Source organism: Chelonoidis abingdonii, chromosome 16, assembly GCF_003597395.2.
Source record: "Chelonoidis abingdonii isolate Lonesome George chromosome 16, CheloAbing_2.0, whole genome shotgun sequence".
Lineage (NCBI taxonomy): Eukaryota > Metazoa > Chordata > Testudines > Testudinidae > Chelonoidis > Chelonoidis abingdonii.
The window spans coordinates 17568685-17591550 of record NC_133784.1 but is presented as its reverse complement, the minus strand read 5'-3'; the positions used below and the strand labels follow the sequence as shown (position 1 = coordinate 17591550).

Here is a 22866-nt window from a genome sequence, read left to right as displayed (position 1 = left end):
ACCGGCGGCGGGCGGCGGGGCGGCTGCTGCAGCTCCGGGCCGGTGAGCAGGGGCGGGGGAGCCCGGCGATCCGGGTGTGACCCCCACAGTCTGGCCTGGTCCTGCATCAGTGGTCCTAGACTCACGCCGGACGCTCTGCTCCTCGGCAGTCCCAGCGACTTCTGCTCCTGGCAACAGGCGCGGAGATACAGGCCGGACAGCGATGGCAAGCACCTGCCCACTGGTACATGGTGGACATGAGCACAGCGCCAGTTCCCATCCCTGCTGGGAAGTTACGAAAACTGGTGTGTCATCTGCCGCCTTGGGGGCCAAGGGACTCAGGCTGCCTTAGCCCTGCCGCTCATTGGTCTAATAGCACTGTTGAGTGATAGCCCCTAGCCTCCTGCACGGGCAGCAACGCTCAACGCCAGCCTACACATGACATGACCACTGCATGGCGACAACATGCATCCTACCCCTGGGGCCTAGTGTCCGAGGGCGCCTTTGACGGTCGACTCAGCGCAATGTGCCTCCATAGGTGCCCTAGTCCCCCCTTGGGATCGAACGCACGCACGGAACATAGCACTTCGCACAACAACATTTGCATACCTCGCCCCCAGGTTAAGGGCAGCAGGCGCGAACCCTAGAGCATAGGAACTAACTGGCCTCCGACGGCAATACTTCGATCCCAGCCCCCACTGCAGTGAGCGAGGGTATCCTGCTTCCACAGCCCAGGGGGGCAAGGCAGTAAACCCCGGAAATGGTAAATCTGGGTCTCCTCGAATGAATAGGCACGGCCGGCACAGCACTGCGGCTTGGAGCCTGTACCTGTATCCCAGGCCAGGGCCCTTATGGACCGTCCATCGGCCACCTCACCCATGCACCTCTGAACTCCAAGGCTCGAATGACAAAACCTCCTCTGCTTGCCTGACCAGTAGCACCTCTGCCACCTTCTTAGAAATCTACTGTGGGGATCGAATGGGGGACAGGTCAGAACCTCCGAAAATCGCCCTCCAAGCCCCCCAAGCTGTCCGGCCCATGGAGTCCTGGCTCTCCACTACATGGACCCTAGTTTGCTGGAGGCAAGGACCGGACCCCACCTCCCAATGCCTCCTCAGCTGAGAGCAACTGCTGTCTCAGCTGGCGGACCATCCGCTTGACATGTTGACTCCTCACGCGCCATGAATTTAGACGGCAGCCCTGGATCAAGGATCCCGCAAACTCTTCAACCCCTCTTCCACATAAGGCAGGCGAACTGGGCGCCTCCTGGCCCATGGTCACTCCTCCGTGTAGGGGCTGTGTACCACACGGGCGGATGAGTCACCAAAGCCACGTACTCATACACCGACAATATTCACCCTGTTGATAACAGCCGGACCAAACATCCAGAAGCGTCACTAGTCACACCCGAAACCTCCCAAATCTCCATTTGCCCTGCTCAAAGCAGACTCAGACCCACTGCTCATATCCCAGAGCCTGAACGATTTTTTTTTTTCTTGCCACTGCCCAGATCCCAAACACCTGGGTTTAGCAGGCCAGTGCCCAAACCATGAGCTATCCTTCCCCCCAACAGATGCAGGCCCTAACCAATCGCAAGGGGGAGGAGCATGCCCCCACCACTCTTCCTTACCAAAACAGGGCCTACCTGAACTGACCCTGTGGCGCTGGCACACCCGTGCGCTGACCCCCCTGCCAGGCACCCCAAGGCTTCACGCCACACCCCAGTGGATCAGTCCCTGTCTCCCCAATCTTGCTATGGGGGGTGGGAAATGTGTGGCCCGCCACTTGAGCCAAGCCAGGTGGCAATCTGCCATCCCACATCGTGCAAGGGCTAGGTTCTCGCAGTGGGGCTGAGCGTTCCATCTCTGCACGCCCTGGCAGCGGAACCCAACTGGGGGTTATGGGCTATCAGTCCAGACAGCGGGTACCTCCAGAAACCTGAACGTCGGGCGCATGAGTATGCGTGTGTGCCAACAGCTGGAGGCATGCTCTCCCAGAAGCAATGCCCCTCGGGGCCGCTGCAGCCCCAGCTGACCTTCCAGCCTAGCGCTCCGGGAGATAGGCAAACAGACACAGCTGGGCAGCAGCAGAGGCCGCCGATGCGTAGTTCTGCATGGGCTCGTTTAATCCGGAATATGCCGCACTTGCCGCCTTGATGCACTTATGGCCAGAGAGAGGTAGGGGGGAATAATCCAACCAGTGTCGGGCTACGGGCAAAAAATTGTACTAGTATGTGGTATGGCCATCGGGCCACTCGGTTCTCGCAATAGCAGCAAATTGCCTGCCACGTAATTTTGGCCTATTACATCGCCACTGCACGAACCAAGATGGACCGCAAGTCTGGACACCCTGGGGCACCACAACCCAGCTCAGAGCTGCCCCACCCCTCCCCAACTGCTCACAGACAAATCCAACTCAGACTGGCCTGGATCGATGTGTCTATGTGGCTCTCAGACGAAGGCTGGAAGGCAACCTGGCATGCCCTTGGCATTGGCTGGGCAGCACATGGCTGGACTCTGGCCTCTTTGGCTCCCAGTGGCGGTCACGCCTTGCTCTGGATGTGTGGTTGGCACTCGGTGGGGCGCCTATGAAAAGCTGTCCCTGGGGAGTTTGGATTGGGCGCGATGCGTGGCCTATGTGGGGTAAGAGAGGCTACAATCGGCTGATTGGCTGGGGGTGTGGGAGAGAGGCGGTGCGCTCGCCAAGCGGGTCTCACTCGACGACGGTGACATGTCGGGTCGTTTTCTAATCTTTTTGGGGGGGTAGCGGGTGGGCACAAAAGGGCTTCCTTCTGCGTGACCGAGGCCGCAAGGGCTGCGCATGCTCTTTCTTCCCACGAATATTCTCATTGTACTCCACCACCGGACTGTTCTTATCTGTACTACGCTACTCCCTCTGACCCTGATGGTGTGCCCGTGGCCCACCCGCTCAGACTAACTCCGGAACTGCCTCGCTTTTGGCTCTCCGCCAGCGTGCCCCTGCATACCTCCCGTGTTGCTCCCTGGCCAGTGTGTGGGGGCTGTGCCTGAATGGTGCAAAGAGCCTGCCACTCGGGGATGGGGTGGACTATAACCATATAAGCGGAATGTGGACTCTTCCCTTGCGCCTACGCGAGTGGTTTCTCTCTCCTGCAGGCAGGGATAGGGGGATGGGAAAAACCGGCAGAAGAGCAGTGAAGCCAGAGAGGAACCGTGGTGGAGGAGGGAAGCGAGTGAGAGGCGAAGGGCGCAGGACTGCCCCCCGGCACAATAGCCCATGGCACATTCTTCTTCACGGCAAGGAGAGGGGCAGCCGCTGGGTCACTTCACTGGCACAGCAAGCACAAATGGGATTAGTTGTGGGCACAGCCCGTGCCAGCAGCCCCCCAACTGCTAGGGCCCAGGTGGGCAACCCACACACATGGCAGCTGTTTTCCATCCGTCCTTGACGTGGGGCCCCGCTTGTGAGCTTTGCAGTTGGAGCTTGTCACAAAGAGAGATGGCTTGGCAGGTGTGCCAGTGCAGGTCCTGCCCCCTGGGCTTGTGGCACACGTCAAGGGGAGAGAGGTCATGCAGTGGGCTAAGAGGGTACCACCCAGCACCCCTCGGAAAGGCAAGGGCCACTCGTCTGATGCACCCACCTACATGGGGCCTGCCTCCCAGGCTCAGGAGTGCATGTGTGGGGACCGGCATGGGGGGGCCGTGGAAATCAACCCCACCGCTTTTGCGCTAACCTTCCTTGTGATCTGGGGCACAATGACCCTTGCACCGAGGAATCCATGGCACCGGCGCCCACCGTTTCCCCCCACTGCAGGCAGCAAGACAGGCCAAGTTAGGGGGTGGACAACGTCCTCCCTCCCACACACCAGCGCTCCAACCCTGTCCACCACCATGTTCCTGTCCCCATTCGGAACCAATGCCCACAACTCCGTCCTCTCAGCCACAAGGCTCTCACCTGTCCCATGTCTCCATTCCCAAGGCAGCTGGCACCCCATAAAACCAGCTCTGCCCCATGCCAAGCCACCCACCATCCCCAAGGGTGGTGTGCAGTGCTTCCCACTGCTGTTGCTAAGGTCCAAGGCCCCACCATGCCAGCCTGCTCTTTGCCCTTCCTACCGCAGTGTCCACCCACGAGCTTGCCCGCCACAGGTGTGGTCGTCTCACTCAATGTCGCCTGTCGCTGCCCCATAGAGAACAGGAGTCCGCCTCCAGGCGGGCGGCTGTCCCTGGCCGCCACACTTGCCAACTGCCACTTGTGGATACCCTGAGCAGCAGCTCCAATCCAGCTCTACAGACCACCCGCGCGCTACATGGCCAGGGCACAACCGAGATCTGACCCAAGTAATGGCAGTCCATGGTAAGGTCCGCTTCCTGCAACCCCCACCCTGGCAGTCTGAGCGAAAAGTAACAAGTACACCCCATGGGACACCGGTTAGCAGGGGCGGGGGGAGCCCCGGCGTCCGGGTGTGACCCCCCCACAGTCTGGCCTGTGTCCTGCACAGGGTCTGACCCGGGCTCCGGTCCCCACTGCCCCGATACCCCTCCACGCCCCCCAACTTCTGCCCGCCAGGTACCCGACTACCCCTCCCTGGCCCCCAACCTATAACCCAGGACCCCCAGCTTCCGCCTTGACCCTTCTCCCACTCCCTCCACTCCAAACTCTTCTGCCCCCATCACCCCTCCAACTTCTGACCCCCTGCTGCTCTGATACTTTCCAATTCCTGCCCCGTGATTCCCTGCCCTCTGACACCCCTGAATCCTTCCCCTAGACCCCATGACACTCCCCGAATGCCCCTCCACAGCCCCCAGCTTCTGCCTGGAGCCCACCACCCCACTCCCAACTCTGACCACCTCCCCCCTGACACCCCCTGACTTACCCTCCACAGCTCCCAACTTCCACCCCAATAGTCCCACTGCCCTGGTACTCTCTGACCCTTTTTTCCCCGATTCCAGCCCCTACTCCCTTCCTCTGATACCAAACACCCCCAAACTCCAATCTCCTAATTGCCCCTGAACTCCCCCTGCTCATCCCTGATCCTCCATTGCCCCCCAAATCCCATCCCTGACCTCCCACTGCCCACTAGCACCCCCCAATACATAACCTCCCCAACTTCCATCCCCTGACTGCCGGTGAGCACCTTCTGCAGGCCCCTGACTTTGCACTCTCCCCTGCCCTTTGCTTTGCCTGGCTTTGAGGTAAAAACAAATTTAATTTGTAGGCAGGGCTGCTGAATAGAATCCCCCTGCCTGTCCCCCTACATGCCCCCCCAACTGCTCCCTCCTACATGTGCTCCCCTGTGTCCCCCTACTGCCCCACTAGCCTTCAGGACTATGCCTCCTGTGTCCACCTCCCTGCTTCCCATACTTCTCCGGACTGTTCTTTGTACTCCCTGACCCCCTGATTGGTGTGCCCCGCTTCAGACTACACCTCCGAACTGCTCTCCTTTTGCCCCTCCAGCTGCCCCTGCACCTCTCCGTTTGCCCCTGCTGTGGTGGGGGCTGCCTGAATGTGCAAAGAGCCTGCCCTGGGGATTGGGGTGAGCCTATAACCTAATAATGAATGTGGACTCTTCCTACTGATCTCTCTGCAGGCAGGGTAGGGGTGGGAAACTGGCAGAGCAGGAGCCAGAGAGACCTGGTGGAGGGGGAAGCGAAGTGAGAGGCAGGGGCAGCAGGATGCCTCCCCCGTAGTGACCTTGGACATGTCAATTACAGATAATGAAGGGCATGTGCTGGGCAAAGGGCAGGAGCTCCCCTTGATCTGTGCACACACAACCCTGGGCTGTCTGCGTGGGCACCCCGAATGCTCCCCCATCAGTAAATATTGCCCTCATTGTCCCCATCCCTCCCTGGGCAAGGATGCCCCCCTCCCCTCCATCTAGCAGGGAGGAACCATGGACCCCAGCCTAGGTCTCTGGCTTTGTCTCGGTGGGTTGCGAGGGCCGTGTCCATCATGCCCTGGGGAGCCAACATAGCTGTAAGGGGAAGTCCAGCCTTGTGCCGAGCGTTGGCAGCTCTTGGCATGTGGGGAAGGGGATGCTGCTGCGGCACGGTGCTGCCAGACTGGCACCAAGGGGGCCCCTCATTTCCCCCTCAAAGCCATCTCTCTCTTGCTGGGCATGGCTGCAGTGGAGGTGGCAAGGGGCGCTGTGTCCCTTGCCCCCTGTTCTGTGCCAGCCTGGGGAACACAGCCCAATCCTGGGGGTCCTGGCACTCCTACAGTGTGGGAGGTAGTGCTACAGGGAGAGGTGGGAGGAGACAGAAACCTGGTGGCTGAACATTCCTGTTAGTCCAGATCTCTGGCTCTGGCACTGGGGCAGGTGCCCTTTCTTGAGCTTCTTGGAATAGCCACATGGGCTCAGACCTGCAGCCTGGTTCCAAGCTGGGGCCTGGCAGCCAGCCTGGGGTCTCTTCTCCCTTCTGGGGTGCCTGGGGAGCCCTCTCCTATGCCTCCAAGCCAGCTCTGCAGCCCGAGGCCTCAGCTGGCACAGACACACGCTGTTAAAACTTCTGGAATGGGAGCCCAGAGCTGGGGGCAGAGTGTCCCCCAGGCCTCCCCCATCTGGAGCAGGTCCAGGGGAAGGGGCTCACGCTGCCCAGCCCCTAGGGGGCTGTAGCCATGAAGGGGAAAGCCTGGGGGTTTGCCAGCAAGTCTGAGGCAGTCTCCCCAGGAGCCTACATCCCTGGGCCCAAGATATACCTGGCACTAGGGTTACTCTGGGGCAGTGGTGCCAGCAGGCATCCCTGGGTCTAGGGCACAGCCCTGCGCACTGAGACTGGCGTTGGGCATGGAGGCGTAGCAGGGTGGGTGGGGGGAGAAAGCCTGCAGCCCTGGACGCGGTCCTAGCCTGGGGGCAGTGCAGGGAGACCCTGCGAGCTAGTCCCAGAGCTATTCAGGGAGGGGCTGCCGCTGCGCAAGTGTGGCTGGCGTACCAGCTGATCTGAGCCATCCTCTCCCCATTCTGCCCACAGGGGCGCTGCTGGGGGTCAGCTGCAGGTTCAGCTCTGTCTCACGGGAGGGTGCCCAACCTCTGACTGCCAGCGCAGCCCTCAGGTGGTAGTCTGCCCTGTGACTGGAACATTGCCCTGTGGCAGTGCCCATCAACCTTTCCTGGCAGGAAGCCATGCTGTGCCTTGGACACATGGCTCTGTGCCAGGTGCTGAGCCCAGCCCCTCTTGGTGGGGGGTTCTAGTGGCAGGGCTGGCCTGATCTGGCCCCCTCTCACCCTGCAGGACAGCCTGAAGCAGACGCCTCTTCATGCCTTCCACCGGCAGCAGGGTGGCAGGATGGTGAACTTCGCTGGCTGGAGCATGCCCGTGCAGTACGCGCTGAGCCACCTGGAGTCCCACCTGCACACGCGCCAGCACTGCTCCCTCTTTGATGTCTCCCACATGCTGCAGGTAGCATCGCGCACCCCAGCCACTCCCAGCCAAGGGTCCCCAGTGCTCACAGCCTGGCTGCACGCAGGCCAGGAAGCTGTATGTCCCGTTTGCTGCCCACCTCCTCACCTTGTGGCCAAGCCTAAGACACCCTGAGATAAGGAAACTGAGGCCCAGGGAGGGCCAGCCAGCACTGCCCAGAGTCAGAGTCCAGGGGAGTGACTGGAGCTGTGGCCCTCCTGAAACAGGGCAGGGACTCAGCCAGGCTGCACAGTGAGTTAGGGCAGAGCAGAGAATGGAACCCAGGAATCCTAGCTGACTTGTCCCTCTGCTTGCTTCGGGCACCTTAAAAATATCTTAATACACAAGTACCTGACCCTGCCACCAATGTGCAATGGCGGGTGGGCTGGACTGGCACAGGGCTTTCTGTGATGGGTGGGCTGGACCTGGACCGGCACAGGTCTCTCTGCAATGGCTGGGAGGAGGGGTGCTGGCCTGGTGCAGGGCTCTCTGTGATGCTGGGGGATGGGGGCCAGGGCTGGCATGGAGCTTTCTGCGATGTGGGGAGGGGCAGGGCCAGGGCTGTCTCTGATGGGGGAGGGCCAGGGCCAGTCCCGGGCTCTCTGCTATGTGATGGGGCCAGGGGGTGGACTCTGCAATGCAGGGGGCTGGGCTGCCGCTGGGCTCTCTGTGATGAAGGTGGAGGGGGCAGAGCTACCGGCTCTCTGTGATGGAGGGAGCAGGGCCAGCGTGGGACTCCCTGCTATGGGGATGGAGGGGGAAGGGCTGACACAGGGCTTTCTGTGATGGGAGTGCAGGGGGCTGGGCTGGTGCAGGGCTCTCTGCGATGGGAGCAGGGGAGAAGGGCCAGCGTGGGGCTCTCTGCGATGGGGGTGGGGGAGCAGAGCCGGCAGAGGGCTCTCTGCAGTGGGGGAGAGGGGCTGAGCCAGCGCAGGGCCCCCTGCGATGGGGTTGTGGGCAGGGCCAGCGTGGGGCTCTCTGCTACAGGGTAAGTGGGGAGGGACGGCTCTCTGTGATGGCGGCTGGGCATGTCTTGATGGCTGTGGGGCAGGGCTGGTAAGCTGGTCTCAAGCTGTGCCCATGCTGCAGATGCCTGCAGCTGGACCCTGCCATCTGACGTGGGTCACGGGACTGGCACGAGAGGCTGCTAAATTGCTGTGTAGAAGTCCAGGTTTAGGCTGGAGTCAGGATCTAGGATCCTGCGAGGTGGGAGAGTCCCAGAGCTGGGCTGCAGCTGGATCCAGAATGTCTACATGGCAATGAAACTGCCCTGCAGCCGGAGCCAGCTGCCTGGCCAGCCAGCGGAGATAGACCCTCAGCAATGTCTCCTCCCCAGACCAAGGTGTTTGGCCGGGACCGGGTGAAGTTCATGGAGAGCCTGGTGGTTGGGGACATCGCGGAGCTGAAGCCGGACCAGGTACGGTGGGTGTGAGATGCCCTCCCCCACGCATGGCCAGGAGTCTTTATGGTGCCCTGGAGACAATAGCAGTGGGTCCTAGGGCAGCCTAGGCATGGGCAGAGCCACCGTTGGGGGGAGCCCTGGCTCTAGACCTCCTCTGCCCCTCCTCTGTGTGCAGCAGCAGCAACCTGGCAGCTCCTGTCATGTGCCCAGTGGGGCGCTCAGCTCCCTACTGAGTGGGGGGAGGCGCTCACCTAGGAGCCAATGTGTCGATCTGGGCCCAGCCAGCCCTGGTGGCTCTGTGACTCCAACACCTTCTGTGTCCCAGGGAGCAAATCGCTTCTCCCCTCTGGGGTAGTGACGCCATGTAGATAGGTCCCAAGTCAGATGGTTCATACCAAGTGCAGAAGATTGCCCCATTCATCGCAGGAGACATGGCCACCTCAGCTGCCCACCCGTGCTGCTCAGGCCACAGGGTCAGAGAACTGGGGGATCCCATAGCACAAATCCACCACGAAGCCAACCGCATCCTCTGTTCAGTGAGAGAGAGACCGGGGGCTGGGCTTGCAGCGGGCTGTGGCTGGGAGCGAGGGGCACTGGCAGACAGGGAGATCCCAGTGCTGGGCTAGCAGGGGCTGTGGTTGGGAGTGAGGGGCCCTGGCAGATGGGGGAGCCCAGGCCTGGGCTTGCAGGAGTCTCTCACTGAAGAACCATTAGGAGATGCTGCATGGCATGCTGGTGATCTGTGGCCTTGCCTGGAGTTTCCGATGTGGGGGTGGGCAGGCAGGTGCAGGTGCAGGTCCACTCTGTGGCCTGTGGCTGCCCAGGCTCAGCATGGCCCCGCTTGCAGGGCACCCTGTCTCTCTTCACTAATGAGGAGGGAGGCATCCTCGATGACCTGATCGTGACCAGCACATCGGAGCAGCACCTCTACGTGGTGTCCAACGCAGGCTGCAGGGAGAAGGACTGGGCCCTGATGCAGGTACATGTGCAAATGCCCCCCCCCCCCCGCCTGGACCCTGCAGTGACCCCAAGAATGGGATCATTGCTGGGCGCTTGCTCTCTCCTCACTGTGCTGGTGCTGCCCTTTTGGTGCCCCTCCCCACAGGGCTGCAGTCCTGGCTGCCAGGGGGCAGAGGCGGAAGAATACATCCCCTGTGCAGGGCTGGAGGCTGGTCCAGGGTCCAGCTGCTGACCTGGCCCTCAGGAGCTGGGCTCGTCCCTGCTCTGCTGGCCTCATTCCCACCTGCGCTTGTCTCCATTCCAGGGCCGAGCAGAGGAGCTGCGGGCTGCAGGTGCCGATGTGCACCTGGAGGTCTCTGAGAACGCGCTGCTGGCTCTGCAAGGTAATGGGCTGCCCACCCCGAGGCGGCCAGCATGTCCCTGCACCAGGGCTCTCCACTGATAGCCCCTTCCTCATTGGGGTCATCCTGGTTCGCAGTTCCTGCCAAGCCAAGGTGGGACTCCCCAAGTGCATGGGAACAGTGCAGGACATCCTGGCACAGACCCCTCAGCCCCGCTGTGCTCCCTGCCCCCTCCCCCCGCTGCAGGGGGGAGTTGGTAAACACAGGCAGCACTACCCTGGTATTGGGGATTGCCAGGCGAGGGTCAAGGCCCATCACTCCTGGGCAGAGCTGTCCCAGAGGTGGGGGTGGGTCAGAAATGCTGACTTGCTCAATCTCTTGCAGGGCTGATGAAACTTGGAATGAAACCTGCCTGATGGGGGTTGGGCAGCCCTGTGGCCCAGTGCATGGCAGCCTACCAGGCAGGCCCTGGCAGATTGGCTGTGTGGGTCAGTGTTGAGAGAGCAGTGGGGGGCTGGCAGGAAATGCCCCAGGCTCTCCGCTTGCTGGCCAACGGTGGGGACTCTGTCTGTTGTGAGTCAGACATACTGAAACTTCCCCTGCCAACTCCACCCCAAGTCCTTTGTCGCTGCCAGGGTGGTGTGATGGGCTGAATAACAGAAAACCCCTTGGGAACTGCCAACTGATGTGCTGAGACTACTTCTAAGTCTGTTTTCCCTGGCAGCTTGGGACTTAAGTGCCCTGCCTGGTTTGAGCCAGACATGCTAGCTGGATGCAAACCCAGACCCAGGTCTTAACCATGTCCCCTAACAGCTGCAGGCTTAACTGAAAGCAGCTTAAGAAGTGTTCCTGTCTCTAACATTCAGATGCCAAGCTCCCAATGGGATCCAAACCCCAAATAAATCCGTTTTACCCTGTATAAAGCTTATACGGGGTAAACTCATATAGTGTTCGCCCTCTGTAACACTGATAGAGAGAGATGCACAGCTGTACCCTCTAGGTATTAATACATACACTGGGTTAAATAATAAGTAAAAAGTGATTGTATTAAATACAAAAAGTAGGATTTAAGTGATTCCAAGTAATAGCAGACAGAACAAAGTGAATTACCAAGCAAAATAAAACACTAAAGTTTAAACCTAATACAGTAAGAAGCTGAATACAGATAAAATCTCACCCTCAGAGATGTTCCAATACGCCTCTTTTATAGACTAGCCTTCTTCTAGTCTGGGTCCCGCAATCACTCACACCCCCTGCAGTTACTGTCCCTTGTCCCAGTTTCTTTCAGGTATCCTTTGGGATGGAGAGGCCATCTCTTGAGCCAGCTGAAGACCAAAAGGAGGGGTCTCCCAGGGGTTTAAATAGACTTTCTCTTGTGGGTGGACACCCCCCCCCCCCCCCATGTAGAATCCAGCTACAAAATGGAGTTTTGGAGTCACATGAGTCCTTACCAGCCAAGCCACATTCCTGGGAAAGCTCAGCTGTGAATTGGCATCTCCAAGTTCATTGTTGGTTTAAGTGTTTCTTGACTGGGCACTTCCTGAGAATAGTCTTTTCTCAGGAAGCTGACCAACTGCTTCACTGAGGCTACTTAAGATTAAACAAGTACAAAGCCAATATTCATAACTTCAAATACAAAAATGATACATGCATGCAAATAGGATGAATATATTCAGTAGATCATAATCTTTACAGAAATATGTTACATGGCATATGTAGCATAAAACATATTCCAGTTATACCATATATACATTCATAAACAGTGGAATAAACTGCCTAGGGAGGTTGTGGAATCTCCATCTCTGGAGATATTTAAGAGTAGGTTAGATAAATGTCTATCAGGGATGGTCTAGACAGTATTTGGTCCTGCGATGAGGGCAGGGGACTGGACTTGATGACCTCTCGAGGTCCCTTCCAGCCCTACAATCTATGAATCTGTAAGCATATCCCATAAAGCATTATGGGGTGCAATGCCACAGGTGGGCACTGCCCAGTCCATGCTCCACCTGCTCCGCTCCTGGGGATGCTGAGGTTCATGCTGAGCTCCTCCTGCACTCTCTATGCCCAGGTCCTTCAGCGGTACAGGTGCTGCAGACAGGCGTGTCAGATGATCTGGCCAAGCTGCCCTTCATGAGTAGTGCGGTGATGGGTGTGTTTGGGGTGCCAGGCTGTAGAGTGACACGCTGCGGCTACACCGGAGAGGATGGCGTGGAGGTACCATGTTGCCGGGCCCAGGGGGGGAGGCAGAAGTACCGAAGCAGGAGCAGCCCTGGTGGGGCAGGGAGGGGGCAAGGTGTCCCATGGGTGTTACAGTGCTGGCTCAGGCACTGCCTGGTGGGGTGCAGGAAGCTGGAACTTACCATGACTGCCATTACTTGGCTCAGATCTCGGTGCCCATGGGGCGCGCGGTGGAGCTGGTGGAGCTGCTGCTCAGGGATCCACAAGTGCAGTTGGCAGGGCTGGCGGCCAGGGACAGCCTGCGCCTGGAGGCGGGACTCTGTCTCTATGGCAGCGACATTGATGAGACGACCACACCTGTGGAGGCAGCTCTGGTGTGGACACTGGGTAGGAAGGGGCAAAGAGCAGGGCTGGCATGGTGGGGCCTTGGCACCTTAGCAACAGCAGTGAGGAGCACTGCACACACACCTTGGGGGGTGGGTGAGCTTGGCATGGGGACCAGAGGCTGGTATGGGGTGCCAGCTGCCTTGGGGAATGGAGACATGGGGACAGTGAGAGCCCTTGTGGCTGGGAGGGAACGGGTTGTGGGGCACTTGGTGTGTGGGGGACAGGAACATGGTGGGTGGGACAGGGTTTGGAGCGCTGGTGGTGTGGGGGAGGGGTGTCCCACCCCCTAACTTGGCCTGTCTTGCTGCCTGCAGGGAAGCGGCGCCGGGTGGCCATGGATTTCCCTGGTGCCAAGGTCATTGTGCCCCAGATCAAAGGGAAGGTTAAGCGCAAGCGCGTGGGGTTGATTTCCACGGGCCCCCCCATCCGGCCACACATGCACATCCTGAGCCTGGAGGGCAGGCCCATTGGTAGGTGGGGTGCACAGACGAGTGGCCCTTGGGGGGGGGGGTGCTTGGGCTTGGCTACCCCTTCATTAGCCCACTTGCACTGACCTCCTTTCCCCTTGCTGTGCCACAGCCCAGGGGGCAGGACCCTGACACTGGCACACCTGCCATGGCCATCTCTCTGTGTGACAAGCTCCAACCTGCAAAGCTCACAAGCTGGGCCCCACGTCAAGGAGGATGGAACAGCTGCATGTGTGGGGTCTGCCCACCTGGGCCCTAGCAGTGGTGGGGGGCTGGCTGGCACGGCTGTGCCCACACTAACCCACCATTTGTGCTTGCTGTGCCTAGGTGAAGTGACCAGCGGCTGCCCCTCTCCTTGCCTGAAGAAGAATGTGGCCATGGGCTATGTGGCGGGCGAGCAGAGCCGGGTGGGCACGGTGCTGGCAGTGGAGGTGCGGAAGAAGAGCTGCCCTGCCCTGGTCACCAGGATGCCCTTTGTGCCCACCCGCTACCACACGCTCAAGTGAGACCTCGCTGGCAGCCACGCCTCCTCCCCACCCCAGCCAATCAGCATGTACCTCTCTACCCCACATAGGCCACGTCCCCAATCAAGACTCCCCAGGGGACAGCCTGGCCCCACAGTGCCACACATCCAAGCAAGGCTGGACCCCACTGGAGCCAAAGAGCCAAAGTCCAGCCATGTGCTGCCCAGCCAATGCCAAGGGCACATGCCAGGTGCCTTCCAGCCTCTTCTGAGGCCAATGCCAAACCAGGCCAGTCTGTTGGTTTTCTTGGGGGGGAGGGGGGGGCAGCCTCTGAGCTGTGCCCCCAGTGTCCAGACTTGCTCTGGCCTGCTGCATGTATGCCAAATACTGCCAGGCAATGGGCTAGAAAGGTGAGAGCCCCTCTGCTGCCCTAGCCCGCCTGGGAATCCCCCCATTTCTGTAATTGGGCTGTGATTGTCCATTAAAGACCCCCTCCGACTCCACTCCTGCTCTGCCACTTGTCTTTACTCACGCTAGGCTGGAGCTGTGCAGCGCCCAGAGGGCATGGCCTGGAGAGCAGCCTCCAGCTGCCACCACTCATGCCCAGCTTCAGCGTATTCTGGGTCCCCTGCTGGCCTGGAGCCCATAACCCCCAGTGGGGCCTGCCAGGGGCAGTGGCAGAGATGGGGAGAACAGCTCAGCCCACTGGAGACCTAGCCCTTGCACTGGGGTGGCACATGCCACCTGGCCTTGCAGGTGGCAGGGCCAGCACATTTCCCCACCCCCCATGAGAAAGGGGGAGACAGACTGATCACACTGGGGCTGTGGGTGAACCAGGGTGCCTAGGGTCAGCCCTGTGCCAGCAGGGCCCAGTCATAGGCCTGTTTGAAAGCAGTTGTGGGGGCATGCTCCTCCCCCTGGCATGGTAGGGCATGCATCTGGTTGGGGGAAGGGATAGCTCAGTGGTTTGAGCACTGGCCTGCTAAACCCAGGGTCTAGGGATCTGGGGCAAAAAAAAAAATCTCTCTGGGGATTGGTCCTGCTTTGAGCAGGGGGCTGGACTAGATGAGCTCCTGAGGTCCTGTCCAACCCTGATATTGTATGCTTCATGCTCCTGCCCTTGCCCCCAGCAGGGGATGAGGCCAGGGAGCCCCCATCCCTGCCTGGAAGAGGGTAAGTGGTTCAAGCCAGCTGCTCCAAGTGCCTGAGGAGCAACAGCATCCGCCAGCTAGGACAGCATCTCCCTGAGGAGCAGGGGTCCCCTTCTCCAGCAACAGGGTCAGAGAGAGCCAGAATGGACGCAGTTCTGCCCCCCCTCCATCCCCACAAGTAATAGAATGGCAGCATGGTCACAGCAGAGGGATTTAATCCAGCCTGGCAGAGTTCAGAAGGATGGTAGGTGGCCCTGGGGCTAAGGGCCTGGCCTGGGATACAGGTACCAGGCTCCAAGCCCAGTTGTGCCACCCTGTGCCTGCCAGGCCATTAGCCAGGTACTGCCTCTGCCCCCTCCTGGGCTTGGAGATACCCTCGCTCACTGCAGATGGGGCTGGAAGTACCTGGGGCCAGTTATTCCTACTGCTCTAAGAGGCACCCTGGCCCCTAACCTGGGTTTGCCATGGGCATGCTATTCCTGCTCTGATCCCAAGGGCTGGCACCTTGGAGAGGCCACTGGCCTAGGAAGGCCTCACCTGGCCCAGGTAGATGGCATGTGCAGTGCTGTGTGGAAGCTGGGAGCGTTGCTGCCCAGGTGCCAGTAGGCTATCACTCCAACACTGCTATGAGACACAGCGCAGGGCAAGAGCAGCCTGGTGCTGCCCAAAGGCCCTGCACACCACCTAATCCCAGACAGATGGGAAGCTGAGCTCTCTGCTCCCACACCATGTAACCAGTGGGACGGTGCTGCCATCCTGCCCTGTATCTCCCCTGTGCCCAGGAGCAGAATCCTCTGAGGAGCAGCTGTAGTGCAAATAGTAGCTGGGGCAGCAAATAGTGCAGGTGCATGAGTCTCATAGTCCCTGAGGGCAGAGGAAGAGGCTTGGCAGCAGGGAAACGGGGGGGCTGGGGGGGTGGTTCAGGCAATTTTCCTGGGAAGGGGCTGGGGGATGGGAAGGCTTTTGGCTCATCAGTGGTGATGGTAGCAGTGGACAAGAGTTGGAGAGGGACGCAGAGGCACGTGCTTGGGGAGGATTTAAGCTGGGCACGAGGACAACTGAGGCACTGACTATACACCACCCCCATGTACACAGGCCTATGGCAGCTACAGGGGCCTGTTTTGTCTGGGGCAGGTATGGGGAAGGGCTGATGTGCTTTTGGGGCAGTGCAGGTGCCCCCAGAAGTGACCACAGGGGTGACATGGCAGCTTGCCCTGCCTGAGTGACTGTGCAGAGTCCAGCTGGGATGGGCACAGGCCAGCTGGCTGTATAGCTCCCTGCTGGCCAAGAGCTAGCCCACAGGTGACATGGCTGCAATCTTCAACACAGCAAAGGTGCAAAGCCAGTTTCCCTGACTGGAAGCGCTGGAGTCCATGGGTGGAGCTGTCCCAGGTATGCCCCTGCCCACCAGTATATCCGTCCGCGACTCACTCTCGGTGCGTCTTCACAGCCTCATTGCTTGAGCTGTCCCTACAGGAGGGTGAGAAGAGAGCAGGCACCATAGAGCTTTGGGGCAAGCCCCAGACACCTGAGGCTTGGCTCCTACAGCTCAGAGGCCTAGAGACCAGTGGACAAACCAGGCTCAGAGTGGGAAGGGACAGCTGGAGTCCTCTGGCAAGTTCCACACATGCACACAGATCCTGTGGGGATGGACACTGCCGGTGGGCACGCCAACCCATACGCCCCACTGCAGTGCCTAGGCACAAGAGCCACCACTGGGGTGACCCTCTGCCAAGGCAGGCATGGCACGGCTCCCCCAGCTGGCAGGGAAGCAGCTCAGAGCCCTGCATTCTGGCAGTGCACAGGTCAGGATCAGCTGTTTCTGAGGCCTAGGGGTGCCCTTGGAGAAGGAGCCTTTTGAACTGGCGAGCTGGGGAGGGCCAGGCTCCAGGCCTGTAAGCCTCCTGCTGAGCGGCGCACAACTGAGCAGCAGGAAGCACTCACCAGGCGGGGAAATGTGAGGCACCAGTGGGGGTCCCTCCATTCTGGCCACCTCTGCCTGGAAACAAGGTGAAGGAGCAGTCAGGGTGGGGTCAGGCAGGGCTCAGGAGGGGGCAGGCAACCGACACCTTGCTGAGGGATACTTGGGAGATGCCCAGCAGTTGCTCCGTAGCCAGGCCAGCACCTGGTTCCCCTCTCCCCCCCCCGATACCAGGGAGCTGCTGGGCACAAGCCAGCCCCTTCCATGCTGCCTGGGGAAGGACCTCCACCTGGGCAATGGTGCAGTGCTCCTGGATTCTGGCGGGTGGGGGCCCACAAGTAGCCAGGAACATGCAGGTGTGTGTGCCCTAGTTCTCGCTGCCCGCCTCCAGCCTGTAAGTGAGACAGCATGAAGAGCACCGTGCCCTGCCCCTGGCGGCCTCACCCGCTCCCCAGGGTCACTCAGCCCCATGTGCACCAGGACAAGGCACACAAAGACATGGGCGCAGCATCCCCTGTCCAGATTCCATAAGGAATGGCTCTGAAGCGGTAGCACTAGGGGACAAACCTGTGCACAACAGGCCATTGGGAGAGGGCGGGAAGCCAGTCTGAACAGGCTAACTGCCCAGACAAGCCCAGGAGAGCCTGAGCGCTACTTCCCAGCAGTGTTATAACTCACCTCCTGCCTGTCTCCCCACCCCAGCCCCAGCAGCAGCCCCTGCGCTATGCCTTACATAGCTCAGAGCCCCAGTTCTCTGATAGCTAGAGCCAGGCCCACTCAACCTGTGGGGCGGGCAGCTGCTGGCGCAGGGCCTGGCATAAGGTGCCTATGCTGCTCTGCCGAAGTATGCTGCTGGAATCTGGGCGCCAGGGACAGAGCTGGCTCCAACCCCAGACCCGCAAAGCACTGCCACTCTGGGGACCGGGTTCCCCAGATTCCCCATAGCACAGCCCAATCAGTACCTGAACGTCATCCCTGCCCGGGGCAGGAGGTTCAGTTCGGTCGGTATTTGGCCAGCAGCCCAGCCCAGCGGGGGAATTCAGTTCGGGTCAGCACCAGGACGGCAGTCTGGCCCAGGGCTGAGGGGTTCGGTGTCCAGCCAAGGCTTTGGTTCAGGTTGGTACCTGATCGGCGGCACAGCCCCAGGGTCCGATTCGGTACCAGGGCAGCAGCAGAGCTCAGCCCAGGGATTTCGGGTCGGTACCTGCCTAGCTGCCCAGCCCAGGTGTTCGGTTTGACCCGACTGGGGGTTGATTCAGCACAGCACAGCCCGGGGCGGGCTCGGTTCAGCTCGGGGGCCCGTACCTGCGCAGCAGCACAGCCGGGCCGGCGGGGTGGGGGGGCTCGGGACCCGGCAGGTACCTGGGCGGCAGCCCAGCCCAGCCCACCCCAGGGGGTTCGGTTCGGTTCGGCCCGTACCTGGACGGCAGCAGAGGCGGCTGACGCGGCCTCCATGGATCCGCCAGCTTAGGTGGATGCCCAGCAGGCTGAGGCCCAGCCAGAGCAGCAGCAGCTGGAAGAGCGCGGCCCGCAGGTCTTGAGCCGCCCAGTCGGCCGCGAACTCCTGCCCTAGCCAGGCCAGGCCCCGCAGAGCCAGACCCGGCGCCTCCCAGCCCAGCCACGGTACCGCCATCACCCTGCGCAAGCGCCAACGGCGCACGGCACTGCGCAGGCGCCGAGAACCCCCCTCCTCCCTGTAATGGGCGCATCCTGGGAACCCGCCCGGAGACAATGAGCAGAGCCGCCACAGCCCTGCCCCTCCTCCCACAGCCCGCTCCGTTGCTCCGCCCTTCCACGCACAGCCCGTCCTCCATTGATCCCCTCCCCTCACGGCCCGCGCACTGGTCTCGCCTCTCCCCTCATCATCCAGCCCCCACCTGCAGTGGCCATGCACCGCCTCCCCCACCGGCTCTCCATTCAGCTCGGCTTCCCTCCTCCCACAACTCGCGTTCCCCTGCACTGGCCCCGCCCCTCCCGGTATCCCCAGTGGTCCCACCCCTACCCCGCCCCTAGCTCCTGGGCCTTGTCCCTCCTTCCCCCAACCACCTCCTCACTGACTCCCACCCGTCCCCTCTGAGTCCATGCTCTGCACTGGCCCCGCCCTTCCTCCCACACCCCAGCTCTGCCTCCCAGGGCCGTCCTTAGGCATACTCAGAATACCCCTGTATGACACCTGAAATTTTGGGGCACCACTGGGTCTTAGTGTCCATCCTCATAACTCTCCCTAGTCCCGTTCTGACCCTTTCTGAAGGCTCCCACAGCTACCTGCTGCAGCTTGGTGACTCTTATTCTGGAGGAGATCTAGTAACTTAATAGTGAAAAAGCTTTCCAGCCTGCCAGACCTATTAGCACAACACTGAAACTCTTAAAGAGCCATTCAAGTGGTAATTAAGCCATTAAATAGGCATTTGCTAACCACCAGGTATATATTGTCAGTTTCTGAATTTACTGACAAAAACAGTTGTGCATTACTGTAATATACTCTGGTTTCTCTTCAGCTTGTATAAATCTTTTGCCTTTTACTCAGAATATTTTAGACTACAGAACCTTAGTTTAAAATTTACTTTAAAATATTTCATTAGTGAGTTGGTGAAGATTATAAAATCACATCTCTAAAAAATTCCTTGCATATATTTTAGGTGCACAATCATCTTTAGCCTTAAATGCTTGGATCTTCAGACTTATAAATTTTGATTACTAAAGTAAAAAAAAGACCACGCTTATCTAAAATACACATTTAAATTTTGATTACTAAAGTAAAAAAAAATTGCTTCCAAAGTCTTCCTGTCCTTTCCATTGATCCCTTTCTTCCTTCCGCTCCTCCCACCTCAGCTCCTTGAAGAGAGCCCTTAAAGGGACAACAAACACCCCTTTCCTTCCAGGTAGCTAGACAAAGAATTTCCCTTTCTTTACTTCTGACTGTCTGATGAACTAGTTTTAAGAGAACCCTCCAGCAAAATCAGTACCAAGTAACAGAGGGGTAGCCGTGTTAGTCTGGATCTGTAAAAGCAGCAAAGAATCCTGTGGCACCTTATAGACTAATAGACGTTTTAGAGCATGAGCTTTCGTGGGTGAATACCCACTTCGTCGGATGCATGTAGTGGAAATTTCCAGGGGCAGGTATATATATGCAAGCAAGAAGCAAGCTAGACATAACGAGGTTAGTTCAATCAGGGAGGATGAGGCCCTGTTCTAGCAGTTGAGGTGTGAAAACCAAGGGAGGAGAAACTGGTTTTGTAGCTGGCAAGCCATTCACAGTCTTTGTTTAATCCTGAGCTGATGGTGTCAAATTTGCAGATGAACTGAAGCTCAGCAGTTTCTCTTTGAAGTCTGGTCCTGAACGTTTTTGCTGCAGGATGGCCACCTTAAGATCTGCTAGTGTTGGGCCAGGAGGTTGAAGTGCTCTCCTACAGGTTTTGTATTTGCCATTCCTAATATCTGATTGTGTCCTTTTCTTTCCGTAGAGACTGTCCAGTTTGGCCGTGTACATAGCAGAGGGCGACGGGATTGCTGGCATATGATAGCGTATTCTGAGAATACACTAAGCAAACTGTGAATGGCTTGCCAACTACAGAACCAGTTTCTCCTCCTTGGTTTTCACACCTCAACTGCTAGAACAGGGCTCATCTCCCTGATTGAACTAACCTCATTATCTCTAGGCTTGCTTGCTAGGCATATAATATACCTGCCCCTGGAAATTTCCACTACATTCATCTGACGAATGGGTATTCACCCACGAAACGCATGATCCAAAACGTCTGTTAGTCTATAAGGTGCCACAGGATCTCTGCTGCTTTTACCTAAGCAACTGCACCATCTACTCAGGACAACTCTCTACACTAACACCGGAGAACAAATCACATACCCTTAGAGCCTGACCAGGGTTATTCTATCTACTACCCAAGATCCACAAACCAGAAATCCTGGCGCCCCATCATCTCAGGCTATTGGCCTCTCACTGAAGGACTGTCTGGATATGTGGACTGTCTACTCAGACCCTATGTCACCAGCAATCCCAGTACTCCGGACACCACTGATTCCTGAGAAACTACAATGCATTGGTCACCTCCCAGAAAACACCATCCTAGTCACCATGGATGTAGAGGCTATCTACACAAACATCCCACAACAGATGGAAATACAAGCTGTCAGGAACAGTATCCTGATGATGCCACAGCACAACTGATGCTGAGCTCTGTGCCTTTATCCTCAACACACACTATTTAAATTGATGACAATATATCTTTTTCCAGATCAGTGGCACCGGCTATGGGCACCCGCATGCCCCCCAATATGCCAATATTTTTATGGCGACCTGGAACAACGCTTCCTCAGCTCTCGTCCACTCACGCTCTCCTCTATCTACGCTACATTGAATGACATTCTCATCACCTGTACCCATGGGAGGAGACTCTGGAAAAAATTCCCACCGATTTCAACAGCTTCCACCCCACCATCAGCCTCAGCCTGGACCAATGTACACGAGAGGTCACTTCCTAGACACCACGGTGCAAAAAGTGAAGTCACTTAACACCACACTATACTGAAAAACCTACCGCGCTATGCCTACCTTCATGCCTCCAGCTTCCACTCCCGGTACACCACACGATCCATTGTCTACAGCCAAGCACTGAAGGTACAACTGCATCTGCTCTAACCCCTCGACAGAGACCAACACCTACAAAATCTCCACCGAGCATTCTCAAAACTACAATACTCACAGAGAAAATAAGGGAACAGATCAACAGAGCCAGACGTGTACCCAAGAGCCTCCTACTGCAAGACAAACCCAAGAAAGAACAACAGGACTCCCACTGGCTATCACATACAGTCTCCAGCTAAAACCCTCCCAGCGCATCATCAGGGATCTACAACCCATCCTGGACAATGACCCACACTTTCACAGGTCTTGGGTGGCAGGCCAGTCTCCCGCCCACAGACAACCTGCCAACCTGAAACATATTCACCAGTAACTGCACACGGCACCATAGTAACTCTAACTCAGGAACCAATCCATGCAACAAACCTCGATGCCAACTCTACCACATACTTACACCAGCGACCACCATCACAGGACCTAACCAGATCAGCATACCATCACTGTGTTCATTCACCTGCACGTCCACCAATGTAACATATGCCATCATATGCCAGCAATGCCCTCTGCTATTGTTCATCGGCCAAACTGGACAGTCTCTACGAAAAGATAAATGGACACAAATCAGATATTAGAATGGCAATATACAAAAAGCTGTAGGAGAGCACTTCAACCTCCCTGGCCACACACTAGCAGATCTAAGAGTGGCCATCCTGCAGCAAAAAACTTCAGGACCAGACTTCAAAGAGAAACTGCTGAGCTTCAGTTCATCTGCAAATTTGACACCATCAGCTCAGGATTAAACAAAGACTGTGAATGCTTGCCAGCTACAAAACCAGTTTCTCCTCCCTTGGTTTCACACCTCAACTGCTAGAACAGGGCCTCATCCTCCTGATTGAACTAACCTCGTTATGTCTAGCTTGCCCCTTCTGGCTTCATATATATACCTGCCCCTGGAAATTTCCACTACATGCATCCAACGAAGTGGGTATTCACCCACGAAAGCTCATGCTCTAAAACTTCTGTTAGTCTATAAGGTGCCACAGGATCTTTGCTGCTTTTACAGTACGAAGTAAGATATACAATCCTTTATTATGCCTAAAATCTTTGGAAACATATTTTTTAAAGTCAGTAAAATTTCATAAACACGTCTATTGTTATGGAGATCGCACAACGTAAATTAGTATTCCTTTATTCTAAAAGCAATGATAAACCCAGGGTTGTGAGTTCAATCCTTGAGGGGGCCATTTAGGGATCTGGGGCAAAATATCTGTCTAGAGATTGGTCCTGCTTGGAGCAGGACGTTGGATTAGGTGACCTCCTGAGATCCCTTCAAATTCTAATATTCTATGATTCTGTGATTGTTATGAACACAGTAAACCTCTCTGATTAATTTAAAATAATGTCTTTGTTTCAAGCAACAAAGAGTCCTGTGGCACCTTATAGACTAACATGTATTGGAGCATAAGCTTTCGTGGGTGAATATCCACTTCATCAGATGCGCTTGAGATGTGGAGTGAGTTAAATATGTAGTAATCTGGAATGGCTTAAGAGTAAATTTAAAATATAAAATCAGCTTAGAAATACTGATTAAGAAAATATAAACCAGAGAAGAGCTGTATCATGTATTCATAATATTT

The 22866-nt window shown here is 57.6% G+C and overlaps 2 protein-coding genes and 1 long non-coding RNA gene across 3 annotated transcripts in view; 1 reads left to right on the top strand and 2 right to left on the bottom strand.

Annotated features, from left to right (window-relative positions):
* Positions 1-13617, top strand: part of AMT (aminomethyltransferase) — a 13845-nt gene extending 228 nt beyond the window's left edge. The window contains 9 exon segments of the mRNA XM_032792276.2: positions 1-42; positions 7191-7358; positions 8695-8775; positions 9608-9739; positions 10025-10103; positions 12130-12275; positions 12446-12626; positions 12941-13096; positions 13421-13617. The exon segment at positions 1-42 is cut by the window's left edge and continues 3 nt beyond it. Of these exon segments, the coding sequence (XP_032648167.1) occupies positions 1-42; positions 7191-7358; positions 8695-8775; positions 9608-9739; positions 10025-10103; positions 12130-12275; positions 12446-12626; positions 12941-13096; positions 13421-13599 (1164 nt within the window). The 3' untranslated portion in view covers positions 13600-13617.
* Positions 11082-22866, bottom strand: part of LOC142047841 (uncharacterized) — a 319231-nt gene continuing 307446 nt past the window's right edge. Inside the window, exon 2 of the long non-coding RNA XR_012657106.1 lies at positions 11082-11272. This is a non-coding gene — a long non-coding RNA (uncharacterized LOC142047841). The remainder of the gene's footprint in view (positions 11273-22866) is intronic.
* TCTA (T cell leukemia translocation altered) lies at positions 14907-18341 on the bottom strand. Its single transcript, XM_075072968.1, has 2 exons — positions 18049-18341; positions 14907-16707 (listed from the first exon to the last, which is right to left on the bottom strand). Exons 1-2 carry the CDS (start codon positions 18260-18262, stop codon positions 16649-16651), a joined length of 273 nt encoding a protein of 90 aa, XP_074929069.1. The 5' UTR covers positions 18263-18341; the 3' UTR covers positions 14907-16648.